The 16,103-nt window shown below is 39.1% G+C and overlaps 2 protein-coding genes and 1 long non-coding RNA gene across 3 annotated transcripts; all 3 read left to right on the top strand.

Annotated features, from left to right (window-relative positions):
- Positions 1–266: 266 nt before the first annotated feature.
- On the top strand, positions 267–5,773 carry LOC114517497 (obg-like ATPase 1). The gene is made up of 16 exons (XM_028537252.1): positions 267–475; positions 1,123–1,193; positions 1,301–1,312; positions 1,422–1,482; positions 1,582–1,648; positions 1,742–1,802; positions 1,892–1,983; positions 2,301–2,327; positions 2,500–2,556; positions 2,668–2,745; positions 3,149–3,246; positions 3,328–3,409; positions 3,523–3,581; positions 4,040–4,208; positions 4,926–4,976; positions 5,647–5,773. The coding sequence occupies exons 1-16, from the start codon at positions 279–281 to the stop codon at positions 5,761–5,763; spliced, it is 1,299 nt and encodes a 432-aa protein (XP_028393053.1). The 5' UTR covers positions 267–278; the 3' UTR covers positions 5,764–5,773.
- Positions 5,774–11,169: 5,396 nt separating this feature from the next.
- On the top strand, positions 11,170–14,009 carry LOC114517498 (transcription factor Sp5-like). The gene is made up of 2 exons (XM_028537253.1): positions 11,170–12,314; positions 12,466–14,009. The coding sequence occupies exons 1-2, from the start codon at positions 12,267–12,269 to the stop codon at positions 13,429–13,431; spliced, it is 1,014 nt and encodes a 337-aa protein (XP_028393054.1). The 5' UTR covers positions 11,170–12,266; the 3' UTR covers positions 13,432–14,009.
- A 441-nt stretch (positions 14,010–14,450) lies between these two features.
- LOC114517467 lies at positions 14,451–15,218 on the top strand. The gene is made up of 3 exons (XR_003686395.1): positions 14,451–14,528; positions 14,604–14,686; positions 15,013–15,218. It is a non-coding gene; the product is annotated as an uncharacterized LOC114517467 (long non-coding RNA).
- The last annotated feature ends 885 nt before the right edge of the window (positions 15,219–16,103 follow it).

Here is a 16,103-nt window from a genome sequence, read left to right as displayed (position 1 = left end):
ATTTGAATTTTTTTGGATAATTTGTGCTACCAAATTAAGATGGCGCATTAGAGCGCATCTTTGTATGATGGTTTAATTGAAAGGGTGGTTTAATTAAAAGGATTTAAAAAAGCAAAAACAGCCATTGAACGAAGACACATATTATAGATTGCATTTCCAACTTACTGTGCAAGACTCCAAGTGCATCATTGAAGCAGTCGACAATCAGCAGACATTATTTACGCCAGAAAGCCGACATTAATTTGCGAATCGGGTCCATACAACATGGCGACCTTTCTATGAAAGTATTTGTACAATCCACACGTGTACGTCTGTACGTTTTCTACGACTTTTTTAAGGGATTTGAAAGATATATCGGCACTCGAGGGAAACGAAAAATGCCTCCAAAGAAGAAGGAAGAGGTTAAACCCACGCCGCTCATGGGCAGGATTGGAACTTCCCTAAAATGTGGCATAGTTGGGCTTCCAAATGTCGGGTAGGTCAATGTGTCGATTACAATGTTGTTTTGTCATGGAGTTTATATTGCACTTGGTATTGTTGAAGTCCACACTCGTTGGGAACCTTATATGGGGAGTGCTTACCTGAGAAATTGCTGCTCAGAGACAAATGCTTTTTAGTTTTTATAAATAGTTTCTATCTATCTTTATTTAAGACCTTCCGCTTAGCTGTGCTCACAGGAGGTTGGATTGTTGGATGTTTTTTATACATAATATCATGCTTGAGTGATATCTGAACATGCATACAAAATTTGCTATGACATACTAAAAAGCATACCACTGAATCAGTCCATCTCTCATGTGTGTGTTTTTTGCTCACCCCAATGAAGTGATTAACACTTTTGTTGCTCAATGGTTGGTGATGATTCGAAGAGAGTCAAACCTGACTAATTTTTCAACATCAGCTAAAATAGCATTAGAATTGGGGAAGTAATGTTCACCTCACTCAAAAAGCCATCAGATCCACAAAATCCCATCATTTTCTATCAATATATTACCAATTGAGGGTGGGTATGTGTGAAACAGATGCACATGCATGTTTTCCCAGGCATATTTGGTTAGCAATGTTTGTTGCAATTCAACGTTATAAGTAAAATTGTTTAATGAAAATAATGCATGGTTTTAGGAAGTCAACATTTTTTAATGTTTTAACGAAAAGTGCCGCAGCTGCTGAGAACTTCCCATTCTGTACAATAGGTAATTGATAATTTATCATGTCTTTACTTTGTTTTAACCAAATCATATATTGAACAACAATTATGTGATGAATTATATTAATTGAAACTATTTTTTTGTCTTCATAGATCCTAATGAAAGTAAGTACTTTCTTTCTGAAATGTTATATTCATGATTCACATAATCAGCTGAAAGGATTGTAAAGTAAACAGATCTTCAATGTTTTTGTATTTGGTGTTGTCTTGTTAGGTCGAGTTCCAGTGCCTGATGAGAGATTTGATTGGCTATGTGAGCACCACAAACCCGTTAGGTGAGTTAGACCTGACGAAGAGCTCTGACTGTGCTAATGATGTCAAAAGCTGTTTGGAATATTATATCAAATCCCTTTATTTCTTTGTGGTTCTTGTAGTAAGGTTCCGGCATTTCTTCTGGTGACAGACATTGCTGGATTAGTTGAAGGAGCTTCTGAAGGCAAGGTGGGGTTTTATTCCAGCGTTAGTTCTGTTTTGTCTCCTTAATCATGCATTCTAGCGTTTGTGACAGTAGAGAAATTTTTATTCTCTTTACAGGGCCTCGGAAATGCATTTTTATCCCACATCTCTGCTTGTGACGCCCTGTTTCATGTTGTCAGTAAGTCTTCAGGCTCTCTTATTGAAGAACTATTTGCTATTATTCTGGCTGTATTATAAAATGTCTTGAAAAACCTAATTTTCTATCAGGAGCATTTGAGGATGGTGATGTTATACATGTTGAAGATGACGTAAATCCTGTACGAGATTTAGAAATAATATCAGAAGAATTACGGAAAAAGGTTTGTATTAGCATATGAAGTCAGAAAAACACCCATCTCCCTGCTCAACCGTGAGGTGGAGATCTATCCAGAGAACTTATACCATATCCTAGAAGTATATCTAAATACCCACCACCCTCCTGGCTAATTAGTTTTTTCCTTCAACCCCCCTGTATAACAGGCTGCATTCTCCACACACCCCCTGTCCACCAAACAATTCTTTGGTGTTAATACTTAAATGCCCTTGTGATCCCCCCTTCCCCTGGATGATTGACCACCTCCCAACACTTCCCCCTGGATAATTCCCTGTCTAATTGTTTTCCTTTTTTATTTCCAAGGATGAACAATACTTGAATGCCAGAATGGTTTGTACCTTTTTCGAACATGCTGATGCCAAATATGTCTCCCCCTTTCGATAGTTTCACAGCATTGTGTACAAGAACATGAAGTGGCATCTCTGATTCTGAACATGATTTTTTTTGTTTGCTTTTGCCTTGGAAGCAATGTTTATCCATTCCTCTCTTCTGAACCGTTTAGGAAAGCATGGAACGAAATGCTTTAAGAGGTGGAGATAAAAAGGCCAAAGCAGAATACGTACGATGGAATTTGCTTTTAAGTTCATATTTTTCGATTTTTCAAAATTTTGCGAGTTTAAAATTTTTCATCATACTCTCATCGCGGGACTATTTCAATTTCTCTCTTTAGGATATCTTAGCAAAGATTAAGAAATTGGTTGTGGAGGAAAAGAAAGATGTTAGATTTGGTGAATGGCATGCCAACGACGTGAGTGTGCTTTGATGCAGATTTTCATGGCGAGGTTTCTGTGATAGTAAAGGCCCGTTTACACTTGCAATATTTGGTGCGATTTTCTTCTTTTGGTAGATGTGAACGAGTGTTTAGTTACGAATGCTCTGACGTATAAGAGCTCTTACTTGAACATCCGTAACTGATTCACTCGTTCACATCTATCAAAAGAAGAAAATTGCAAATAAAATCGCGCCAAAAATTGCAAATGTAAACAGGCTCTAAAAACATACAATATAGATTTGTCGAATTTTCCATTTTTCCCAGATGAAAAAAACTCCATTTCCGTAGTCAGTTTTTCAAAAGATACATTTCCTTTATATTTTTTTAATATGTTTTCATTGCGATCGTTTCCTCTAAGAAAACTACCTTTCATTTGTAGATCGAGGTTCTCAACAAGCATCTATTGCTGTCCTCAAAACCTGTCATATACTTAGTCAATTTATCGGAAAAAGACTACATTCGCAAGAAAAACAAATGGTAAAAACGATTGGTGTGTTCAGTTCCGTTTTCCTCAGTCAACAGTCTGATATACGCGAGATATTTCCTTTTTTTTCACAGGCTCTTAAAAATCAAAGAGTGGATTGACCAACGGGATCCGGGCGCTCTGTTAATTCCCTTTAGTGGTGCCTTTGAGTTGCAGGTAACTAGTCCAGTCTTAGTATTATAGACCAGTGTCTGCTTCCTTTGTAATATCTTGTGCATGTCATGTCTTCTTCAGCAAAACACTGACCTTTTTCATTGTGATTTTCCCAGCTACTCGATATGCCTGATGATAACAGAGAAATATATTTAAAAGAACACAAAACGACAAGGTATATATGTTGAACGCCTTCATTACTGTAAATTGATTTCCCCCCCCCTGAAGGTTTTATTAAATCCACTCATTTATGCGCACGGCCCCTACCCCACCGGGGGGTGTGAATATGTTCAGTGTGAGGTCGATTTCGTGAGGGGAATTCTGAGAATTTCAATGCGATCAACTAGCGATGATAATTTTTTGAGTGCCTGCATCTGAATTAGCAGAATCCGCATGGGTTGAGCCATTGAATTGGGAATCTTTTCCAGGCCCTCAAATTCATTAGTTTTACCTCATTGATTATACGGTGGGGATTATAGGAGTCCCTATGCCTTACTACAAGTTTGTGGGTCAACTAGAGAGAGCTGTACCCCACCACAAAGTCGACTACTATAAGCCTGGGTAAATCAGGGTGAAGCAGTGCATATTACAAGGCCGTCATCAATGCTCACACATTTCTCTCTCATTCTGCAGTGCATTACAGAAGATAATCGTGACAGGCTTTAAGACTTTGCAGTTGGAATATTTCTTCACGGCTGGCAAAGATGAAGTGAAAGCGTGGACGATACAAAAGGGAACCAAAGCTCCGCAGGCTGCCGGAAGGATTCACACAGATTTCGAGAAAGGTTTCATCATGGCCGAGGTAAGCCCAGGTCAACTCTGTTTATCTCTGTGGTTAAATATACATTCAAATGTATTTAATCGCAGTAGTCTATCAATATTAGATAGAGTTTTTCATAAATATGCATCGTTGCATTAGTTAAATCTGGTTTACTTCAGAGGGCTTCAGCGTAGGCAAAAGGACGGCTCAGAAGAGACCACTTGTAGGATATTTACCATCAGTCGCAGAGTTGTTGGAATGTTCTTTTTCTTTCATACCCACGCATAAACTGTGTTTCAAAACATAATGCAGCTAGATATGACATGGTTGTCATCTGTAGCGCCGAAGCAATACAGGGAATCTATCCCCAGGCTACCCTAGCGGGGGGAAAATGTCGTTTTTAAGCGTTGATTATACAAGAAAAGGAAATATTTCTTCCCCTTGTGATTGTGCCTATTTCGCAATATAAACCGGATATGGCTCTCTCTGTCAGCGCTGATACCCCTCGAATGGAGGGAGTGACAACGTCGAGCACCTCTTGGAATACATCCATGCACCCACACACCCTTAAATCAATCTACAGATTCCAAACTGATGTTGTCATAGAGGTTGTGCAAGGGTGCTTCATTGGTTGAGTGCTTTTTCGAAGTGAAAAAAAAGGGAATAAAGTTATGGATTAATCGTGACGCTAATTGTACATGTACCACCACTAAACTCTCGCTAGCGAGAAACAACGTTCATTTTCTTTCTTTATTTCAGGTAATGAAATTCAATGATTTGAAAGAACTGGGCAATGATCATGCTGTGAAGGTAACGTAAGATTCTTGTCTTTCCAAGAGACTTTGTCCCCCAGTTAACACCGCAATGCCCTTTGTTCCACTAACGCTGTAGTCTGACTTGTTTGGTACTGTACTTACTGCTTTGATATGTTGTATTCAGTGTTTCACTTGCAACGAATGATATAAGTTGATCATTGCAATGCAGCTAGTCTGACTGACTTTTCTGTTACTACTGATGCTAACCAGACTGGTCTAGTACTTACTACTTTCCATTGTTTTATGGAATGCTTTTAGTCTTTCTTAATGCCAATTAATGATTGCAGTACTGTTAGTCTGACTGAGTGATGACTGTTGCAACTAATACTAGCCTGACTAGTCTAGCACTTACTGCATTGCAATGTTTTATTCAGTTTTTCTCTTTCAACCTTCTTCAATGTCAGTTGATCATTGCAGTACTGCTAGTCTGACTGAGTGATGACTGTTGCTACTAATACTAGCCTGACTAGTCTAGTACTTACTGTTTGCAATATTTTATTCATTGTTTTACTTTCAACCCTCCTCAATGTCATTTTATCATGTAGTACTGCTAGTCTAACCGATTGAAAACCTTCCTTGATGCTACCCTTAATCGTAGTGTTGTATCAGAATGCGCGTTCGGACCCTTCTTCACAACACCATTAATTGTTTTCTTTTTTGTCCAGGCCGCTGGAAAATACCGCCAGGAAGGTAAAAACTACGTTGTTCATGACGGAGATGTGATCTTCTTTAAGTTCAACGCCGGTGCTGGATTGACCGACAAGAAAGGCGCCAAGAAATAAGGCAAAACCGGTTAGTGGCAGAACTGAAATATCATGAATAATTCACCAAAATAACTTGAATTAAATTCTCGCAAAGAAACGCACCTCAGGAACATTCGAGTTGTCACGAAATTTTTCTGAATTTTAATTTTTTGAGCCATTTCATAAATCAGTTTGAAGTAGTTTTTTTGCGCAGTGTAAAAATTTTCGGATCAAGGGATAATCGCATCAGAGTCTACGCAAATCCTCTTGCCGACTTAGAAGATTGGATTTAGGCATTCAATTCAGCGAATTCTGCGGAAGAAGGTGCAGTTAAGGGCGGGAAATTAATCCCGGGATTAACTGTGCTTAATATGCGTCGAAGAATGTATCACAGCGCGTTTTCCTAAAAAATAACACATTATCCCTCAAGTCCAGACGGTGCCATCTATAAACTCAATTCCTTAACGCCACGTTGCAAATTGACACAATGTAAACGTTCCAGACAAAGACAGATTCATACCCAATACGATTATCATACCAGGCCGAGTATTATTGATATAAATCAAATTTTGTGTCACTTTGCACGATTGAAAAGCAAAATTTAGGGCTTTTAGATGGAGCGTGTTAATAATTGAATTAAAATTTAAATATTACCGCTTTTGCAGCATTTACTATACACATCAACCTTCGCTTAATTAGCATCCAGAATTTGGCCTGCAGTCTTATTAGCTGATTATTGGTGTAACCGATCACTGGGAGAGATATAGGTAACCTTTATTTGGTTTCCCTTCAGTTGTAATGCGACACTTTTTGAAATTTTCAAATCGAGACCAATATGGCAGCGAGCTATATGGCTGTATATAAGAAGGGACTCGATTTGTAGCCAAAAATGGTTTTGAATTCTTTACATTCCCATTGCATATATAGTGTACTGTCTCTATAATTGCGTGGTCGCTATTAAATGCCTTCAATGCATGTCTGGATAGCAGTGGTCATCATCAACAACTCAAACTGTCAGGTTAAAACGAAGGATGAGTATTATGGGACACAAACACAACACTACCCCTTGTCTAGCTTATGAATATAAACCTTCGCTCTAGTTTCGGACCAGTACATCATGATCTCTCCTAAGGCTAACCATCATTTACGAACATTCATCATCCCTTACAGTTAATTACATGTTGAAAATCTACTTCAACCTTAGCTATCCTAAATGATAGACTATCCAGTAAGCAAGCCAAGCATCGTCTCAATAATAATAACTTTGACGTAAATATCTAGACTTTTAGACGATTTTGTAAAGTGTCCATTATGTTGCGTATATGGTGTGATTAAGTGCCAAAAATTTGACTAAGATGTTGTTCTCATGAAGAACTCTTTGTCTCAAAGGCTAAATGGTTATATAATTACCACTTATTTAGGCGCACAGAAAACCTAAATATAAAATTATATTTGCCGCTAAGTTGTGTTTCGTCGGCTCATATAAATAACCCGAATATAAATATTTGTCCTCCCCACACGATAACACACTATCTACCGCGTAAACATCACGGCCACAGGTAGAAATATCTCAACCAATGCGCGGGAAAAAATTGCTTTGCAATCGTCATGGATTTTGAACGGTTCGTTGCGGTTATATCGGCTGGTATTTTCGAAAAGGTTTTGTTAATATTTCGGAATAGTCCAGAAAATATTAAGGATTGTTGGTCGTAGACCATGCAAAGATTTGTCCTCTTGAAGTCTTGCAGGCTGAGAAAACAGTTTTTATTCCCCTTTATTAATCTTTTCACTACGTGCATGGCACCGTTTGCCTTGAAGTTAAAATATTTTGATGACATTGGCGAAGTTTTATTTTTTGTTGTTTAAGTATAATGAGACGTGACCGATAATGACGCTGTCGTGTTTTTTTTTGACCTTTTGAGAGTCTAAAAATACGTATACAGCCTTTACATTTCACTTCAAATAGAGTCCATCAACAAAGGATAAAAATATGGCTGTTATTCACGCTATTACGATAATAAATTATCATCGTAACATCCTTCCTCCATTTCGAAACCTACAACCCATCCGTTGACATTTATTTCACTCGAAACGTGAAAGGTATAATTTGGATTGGGAATCGTGTTCCGTTATTAGCATAATTAAGCTTTCAAATTCATATCAATCACATGCATTCTTTGCAACGGTAATATGAATTACTATAACCCATTTTTAAGTGCAAAAAGTTGATTAAATTATTCAAATCGAATCGTAGAGTTTATGTTATTTCAAACCCCACGCCAATTTTCCGATAACACACAACAGTCGTGAACCTTCGCGAGCATTTCGAAATCATATAGGCATAGCAAAAAACGTACCGTTGAAAATCCCGACATTAAAAATAATTTAGGCCACCAAGAGATCTTTGAACAAGGGTAAATTGTTCGGAACGGCAAACTACGTTTAGCATCGCTAAAGCCAACCTTAATCATAGCTTATTTTAATCTACTCCCGCCCACGTCTTCTGTGTTAAGTCCTATCTTTGTCTGTGTGGCCTAAAATAGTAGCTCCAGTTAAGGAAATAAGTTTGTTATTGCCTTACGTTAAAATATCTCGTCCGGAAATATCTTTGATGGTGATAAAATACGCCGCGCTAATAGCGATGCTTAAAAGTAATTTAGCTTTTAAGCTAAATTACTCGTTGACTGTCACCATGCAAACATACAAGAATATTATTAGAGATGTTAAAGTTCGCATAAAATCGTGGTAAAAATGTCCAGCCTTGAATTTGCATTGAAAGTACACTAATACTTCCATATATATATTTATATATATGCATGTCATCGACGCGATGCAGTATGCCTAACAACAATTTGATGTTATTAGAGTTTTTGGTTTGACTCCCTGCATAAATGACGCATGACTTTAAACCACATTAAATCATTTAGGTGGCTATTAACATTGCAAACCGCAGACTTTAACTAGCTTTGAGGGCTGCAAGTTTGAAAAAAAATCTGTTGAGCTGATTGGTTTTAATATCGCACAATGACATACAACTTACTGCTTAGAGCAAATAGAAAGAAATTTTGAATCAGCGCGTTTTTCCACAGGCGTATCATGGTCAAAATGTATCGTACACTTTGACCCCAAAATCTCCCAAACCTTCAAAATGGCTCATTGAAATAAAAATAGGCTGAAAATGCGAGAACCTCTCTCTGATGTCGGTAAAAAATCATCGGAATTTATCCACAAATAAACAGCGAAAAAGGAAAAAATGAAAATCTCAAAACTGATCTCGTAATCGTATTGGAGTGAAGCACACTTCGTTACAACAATGTAGACTGCTTTTCCTTCAAATAAGCTCTTGCTTTCGGAAACATTGCAAGTTTCATAGGGATATAAGTTCTTTTTGACGTCCTATAGTTTGCCATTTTGGTATTTCAGATTCGGTATTCTGATGTAGTCACTGAATAGTATGAAATATATGAAAGAGAACAAATAGCCGCTGTGTTGACACACTCCTTGTTTTTCTCGGCTCTATTGGTCCAGGTTTATTGATGTCAGTGGACGGTGTATGGGTGTGGTCGAACGTCAGTCCTCCTAATTCGTCGAGCACATTCAAAGCGATATACTTCATTTTATATCGAAATTTTTTTAATGCATTCGGCGTGATATTTGACCAGGGCGGTTTCAAGCAAAGCAGTTTTCACGAAGTGATCTTTCCCGGCTCGCAGCCATAATAAGCACACGACGCGAAGCATGGCTTAAGAATCGGATAAACAGTTGTGTTTCAATTGACAGAGGTTCGCTTGATTCAGGTGTGATCAACTGCAAGTGCACATGTTGCTCTACACTACCGTGTAATTATGATAACGTATTCATTGCAATTGTTTTCTTTCTTGCGTGCGGGAAGGTTTGGGAATGGAGATAAAGCAACGTGAATATATTTATTATGCCTCTTGAAACGCAAGTCTCTCTGTCTAGATCGAAACTTGAAATGTTCCTGAAAGAGCTCTGCTCACGGTGTTTAAATCAAGCCCTAAAAAAATTTCAAGTACATCTCTTCTTCAAACAGTGAACGAAAAAAGTGTGAATTTTGGACTTTATTTCGATAATTTACATTTTCAATCGTGCCTTGTATGAGTCGTATCAGGATGTCTTGCTTTTTGATGTGTTTTTTTCTCGTCCAGTATGTAGTTGATCTATACTGAAACGTATCTCCTGTCACCGGAGCCTCTAACCTTGACAATTAATGACCCCCTTTCCTCGTTATTTGTCCACGCTTTTCACCGTAAACTGTGAACGGTATCTACAAAAGCGAAAAGTGTCACACGGTAATGTTCGTTTCACACTTTTACTGACATCTCTCGGAAGGCGGTGCGTATGAGGCAATATTGCCTGTCTGTCATTTCGGTGTGAGGTATTTGCCCGTATTGCACGACCCTGTGTAAATATTGTTGTAGGTGGGAACCCTGTAAACATCTTTGTCGCAATATACAATCTTGTGTATTTCTTGTTTTGACTAGCACGCTCGAAAACTGAACTCGTGAAAAGGAATATGTAGTCTGTGTGATTGATATCATAAAACGAGGCAGAAAAGTACGCGCTTTTAGCAAAAGTCTTCGGGGTTTTAGATTTCTAAAGTTGTCAACTGTCTTTCCCACTCGTCAGTTTGACAGTAAAGCTTTTACGCAATCGCTTAGATGGCTTACTTTTATATATTTTTATATCTTTCCTGTCCAGTCCCCACTGTAATATATATATACACTTTAACACGTTAAGCCAATGCGTGTAAATTTATCTGTGATTTGTCCTAAAATTACCATAAGGAAATCATTGTATGACTATGCAAGACTGTTTCGAGTGCCCCCCCAATTGCGTGCGCGATCAGTTTTCAATTTAAAAAGAAAACGACTGGTTTCGGATTGGCTCTCTGCTAAGTGCTGCCTCTTACGCGGGCAGCGATTTGTTTGCGAAATGATATAGGCTCATATTATCACCATTAGGAATAAAAGGCCGAATCACCGGCACTTTTGTTCAATTTCCAAAGGTTTTTGTGTGTGTGGCGATTATTAAATTCGCACAATTCTGGCGACTTAGCTGGAAGCGCATTGCTGGCGCCATGGTTCTTATGCGGCTAACGAAGGCACTTGGCTATGAGGACTACAATCATAGGGGCGGCAAAGGACAAGGCTAATCGTTGTTCCAACGCCAAAACAAGAGCTGTTCACGGGCGAACATTGAGCAATCGTCTCCCAGAAACTCGCCTCAAATATTCAAAACGAGCTTTCCCAGACGCGCGCCTACCGCTCTCGCACACACACGATATATTAATCAATATTTTTCAAGTCGTTAATACATATTGAAGCGCGATAATTGTCCAAGTAGCGAAATTGATGTGCGCCTTTGATGTCGCCGGTCACTTGTTTGTGGTTTGCCTTGATGTTTTCATAATTACAAATTTCGCATAACATTGCGATTGTTCGAGACGAGACGGTCAAATCTCGCTTTGCATTATAGCAGTCCCTCGCTAACTCGCGTCGTCGCGAATTGAACTGTGCGACAATTTTCGCGTGCGATTCTTATTCCCCCGGTTGATTGACAGCGCTGTCTATGCGTCAAGTATTTGGGTTGGATGGAAGGCGGTGCTTTTTAATTAGTTTTTGTTGTCCTTGGCTTGCCCCTGACTGGCTTAACTTTGCTAGACACGAGTATTCCTTCTGGCCTCTTACGGTAATACGATTTGCCTCGCAAAACCCAAAGCTATACCATAATCACTAAACACTGCGACACTTCATGTCCCCTTCGTTTGTCGGTGCCTTAAAGGAAACCAAGTGTTGTCTATATTTTGCTTTCAAAAACCGCGATAAATACGCGATGTTTTTTACGCTAGGCTTTAAGGTTACGGGCGGCGAGATGAAAGCGTACGCTCACTGTAGTGTTTTTCGTATTGACGCTGAAAATGCCCAACATTAGCCTCATAATTGTTTGGTTTTTGTTAGTAACACAAAGCTGATTTGACAGAAGTCTTTCTTATTCTAATGGGCGGTGTCTTTTGGTCTTTGATGACAGCCCCCTCAAACGAGTGTTGAGCATGGGGCGGCGAATGCAAGACAGGCATAATGGACATGCGAATGGCCACAAAATCTTAGCGTGTGCCCTGTTTACACTCTCGCAGCCAATGAACGCGCGGCGGCACAGCGCGCGGCACTTTGATGTATAGAATCCAATTATAAAATGGCCTCTCATTTGCTGCGTGTCATTAGTTCACCGCCTTTCCGACCGCCTAAGTCATCATATCATAATGGGCCTTTATTTGCGATAACAACATATTTTACTAAGCACCACTCAACTGAAGGCACCACCTACACTTATTAATTGCATGGCGGTATCCTTTGAACAATTATGATTGTCTGCTTTTGAACAGCTGAAAGTGGCTGCGCCTAGGAATATTTATATCATTACACTTGTGTGATTCGCCGCGACAGGACGGACGCTAAAATACTCCGTGGGTAAAACATACTCAAAGTAAAAATTCTACTTCGTGAAAGAAACTAACGGACATGGCTGCAGTAATGCTCCCTCGCAGGGATCTCATGCCAATACCTCATGTAAGTACAATTGTTGTAGACTTGTTGTAAAGTGTGTGTTGTGTGCGTGTGTGTATATCGTCTATACCAACTGGAGCTCTTTAAACGGACTCATAAGAAGGCACTTATTTAGCGTTTAGCCTAAACCATGCTTTTATTTCTCCATTATTAGGACTACTCAAAACCATCACCTTTAGCGATGCTGGCAGCAACGTGTAGCAGAATAGGCCAGACGCCTGGTATACCGCAGCCAACGACGGATTGCCCGACTCGTAGTAAGCTGATATCGCCGTATTATGGGGAGCAATTTTTCCTACAGCCAACAGCGACCGTGACGCCGCATTATGGCTATCTGGAACGAAACCTTCCATTAACCCCGCCACCAGAGGGCCATTGTAATCCGTTTAGCGACTACCACAGTAAGACTTTAATGGCTCCAACATTTCCACTGGCATCGACACAGCGTAATTCCACCGGCCTACCTTATTTCGCGAATCATCCGTGCGCGCCTAACCCGATGGCGAGCATTACCCCCCATCCTTACGGCAAACCCGAATGCAAAGCCGTATCTTGGTGGAGCGTTGAAACGACCAAAACCCTCACAGTTCCTCACGTCCCTCACAACACAATCCCAAGCTGGTCTTGTGCTTCGACGCCAGTTTCATCCTGTGTCACATCAATCCCTGCGCTTGCCATAAGTTCAACGCAAGTTCCTGGGACCAGACGATGCAGACGTTGTCGTTGCCCGAACTGTCAAATGTCTACGAACACCGGTACCCCGAACAAGCGCAAGGAACATATCTGTCACATTCCCGGCTGCGGGAAAGTCTACGGCAAAACCTCGCACCTGAAGGCACATTTGCGCTGGCATACGGGAGAAAGACCCTTCGTATGCCACTGGCTGTTCTGTGGGAAAAGTTTCACCCGGTCCGACGAACTACAAAGGCATTTAAGGACTCACACGGGCGAGAAAAGATTTTCGTGTGCAGAATGTGGCAAGCGATTCATGCGAAGTGATCACTTGAGAAAGCATCAAAAAACACATCAGAATAAAGTGAAAACCACGAAATCAGAACTTCAAACCACAGAAAACTCTAGCACAAAAGACACTGCAACAAGGGAGTTGGTTAAGGAATAGTCGCACTCAGTATCACAGAGACGTGTGCATGTCTCTGTACCAACTTCGCGGGTAGCTTCGCGTTCTTGTCGAGTAAGGAAATCTGAAACAATAATATTGAAAGCTAATTTAAGATAGATTTACTTCAAAGTCAAAGGATGTTTGAAAATCTTTGTCTCTGAACAAAGTTTCTAGCCATGTATAAGAATTACTTTATGCATGAAATTTAGCCTTGTGGCAATGGGGGTCTATCAAAAAAGATACAAACGCCTTATCTCCTGATATTTTGTTTCTCGACTCTGCAGCGAGCATGCCTAGGTCTCACGGTTTTACAAAGGCGCTGTGAATATCGCGCACTTTGAGGCTGGTCTGAAAGAACGCGAACGTACCAAACGAAAGAAAATACATTTACAAAACTATATAATGCAATTCGATATATTCATGTTATGTAGCAGGCTATTTAACAGATTGTATATAATTCGTACGCTAATTGTTGTATATTCATTTGCTCTAAAGGGTTTACACTCGAAAAATTATACAAAGATTATATAATATTCGTTAAAATATATAGAAATTTCAATAAAACACTTCTATGTCAATATCTTCCAAAGTGATTTCTCTTTCAGCGGAAAACGAGTTCGTTCACGAAAATTTATTTTAAAATCTCGCTATATAGAAACTTTATGCTCGACAATTATTCTTCACAATGAAAGTATTCGTGCATTTAGATATATTTGACGTTTATGACGAGAATGAAAGGTAAAAAGAGATAAAATTTTCCGCATTGTCCGTGCGATGTTTGGCATAATATGCCAAGTAAGTTCTTCACTTCAATTCGATACAAGCTAGACTTCTGATTTTTTTGGTACCTGTTGTAATATATAGAATTTCAATACGCGCGACTTTGGCCCTTGACCTGCGATGGCAAACCTTTTAGCTATGTCTGACTCATTTCATTATGCTCATTGCTACAGCCGCGCATATTTAATATTACTCGTGGCAATTAGCATTTCAATTTTCAAACCCTGAATGATATATCGAGATGACAAGCTGCCCCACTTGTTTTCGTCTATATCAGTCTGAAGGCCTTAATCCGTAGAAGATTTCTTCCACTTTAGGTCTGTATAGCGTAAACGTATAACCATAATAGATGTACTTTGTGTCTGAATTATAAAGATTGTTCATATTCATAGGCTTTCGAACACGTTTATAATCGCAGACAAAACTATAAAGATATACTGGTAGCAGGTTGTGACGTCTGAGATATCATTCTAAGGTATAGTTTATTTAGACATAAACCACGGTGTTCAGCTTATCATTGAATCCCACCTACATTGGAACCCCCGCGTTTGAAGATGAAATATTTTTATAAGATGATCTTATCACGACATTAGTCACAGCAATTTTTATGTACCAGAGTTGTATATAATCGCTCCAAATGCTCTTGGCATGAAATGGACTTACTGGAAAGGATTGTTCGCTTAGCAAACAGACGGATTAAGGGCAGGGTATTGTTAGTTTTCGAAGATTACCCTTCAGTGTGTGTACATAAAGCATATATGCTTTCATCCATTGATTGATTTTCTTTTCTTTGAGGAACAGCTTCCTCCTCCTGTAGCCAGAGCTTGTCATTCAATCTATACGAGTGCTATATACCAGTTCTTCAGAATCAATATACGAGAAGACAAGGAAACACATGCAGTGAATGACATCCCATCATTTCTAATTCAACAACTGCTTGTCTATAATATCCGCAAAAAACATTCTCGTCGTTTCCACCCAAAGGGGTTTTCCTCAGGAGCTATATAGGTTGGAAAACTCGAGATTTTTTTGTGTTTTTCATAAAAACAATGCTGTGGCCGACCCACAATTTAACTCATTCAGTATTTGAAAAACTTAATCGGGGCTGCTTCCTTGTGATCAAACGCGGCATTAGCTCAGAGTGAATTCGTCAGGATAATTTCCTAATATCAGTTACCATTTGCTAATAATAATAATAGCGAGCTTAAACATTCGTCAAATAAGGGACGCGGTCGTAATGGAAAACCACCGTTATCCAGCCAAACAGTCTCACTACTAGGGAGATAACTGAAAATTATACCCTCTGATCGGTAAACAAAGTTAAAGTCGTTTCTAAAACAAAGTGAAAATTAGATTCTCAACTCTATAATAGCTGCATTTATCACTACTAGCGACTGTCATGTCTCCGTTAAAGATTTGATGCATCATAAGTTTGCTAATATCTACACGAGAAGACCTCCCTATCAGCAGCTATAGCGATTGTTTGGTATAGACAGGTACACAATATGAAAACCTGTTCGTTTCAGCAATTAAAGTAGAATTGGATATTGCATATTGTGAAATAAAATTGCTTATTTTGTTGTTTTTTCGCCTGCTGCATGCATATGTATGTATGCCAAAAGCTTCACAGTTTTAAAGAGCTGATTACAGCAAATTAAACCGCACTTCGCAGTTGAGAAGTTTTAAGTCGAAAATTGAGAGGAAAGCTAGCTTGCTGTAAGGGGAGATAGAGTCCTCAGCCTTTACAAAAGTCTATAATAAAAAATATTAATGGCATATCTTGTCCGGGTAAATGATGAATTACTCCGAATGTAAATAACAGTTATTGGAAGGAAAATCTGAAGAAAAATTCAAATTTTCAAATAACCTGCCTTATCTAAAAGCGTTCATCA

The sequence above is a fragment of the Dendronephthya gigantea genome, unplaced genomic scaffold (assembly GCF_004324835.1).
Source record: "Dendronephthya gigantea isolate DGI-Jeju-01 unplaced genomic scaffold, DenGig_1.0 000009F, whole genome shotgun sequence".
Lineage (NCBI taxonomy): Eukaryota > Metazoa > Cnidaria > Anthozoa > Malacalcyonacea > Nephtheidae > Dendronephthya > Dendronephthya gigantea.
Note: the sequence above shows the minus strand (reverse complement) of the source record. Positions and strands in the feature narration are given on the sequence as shown.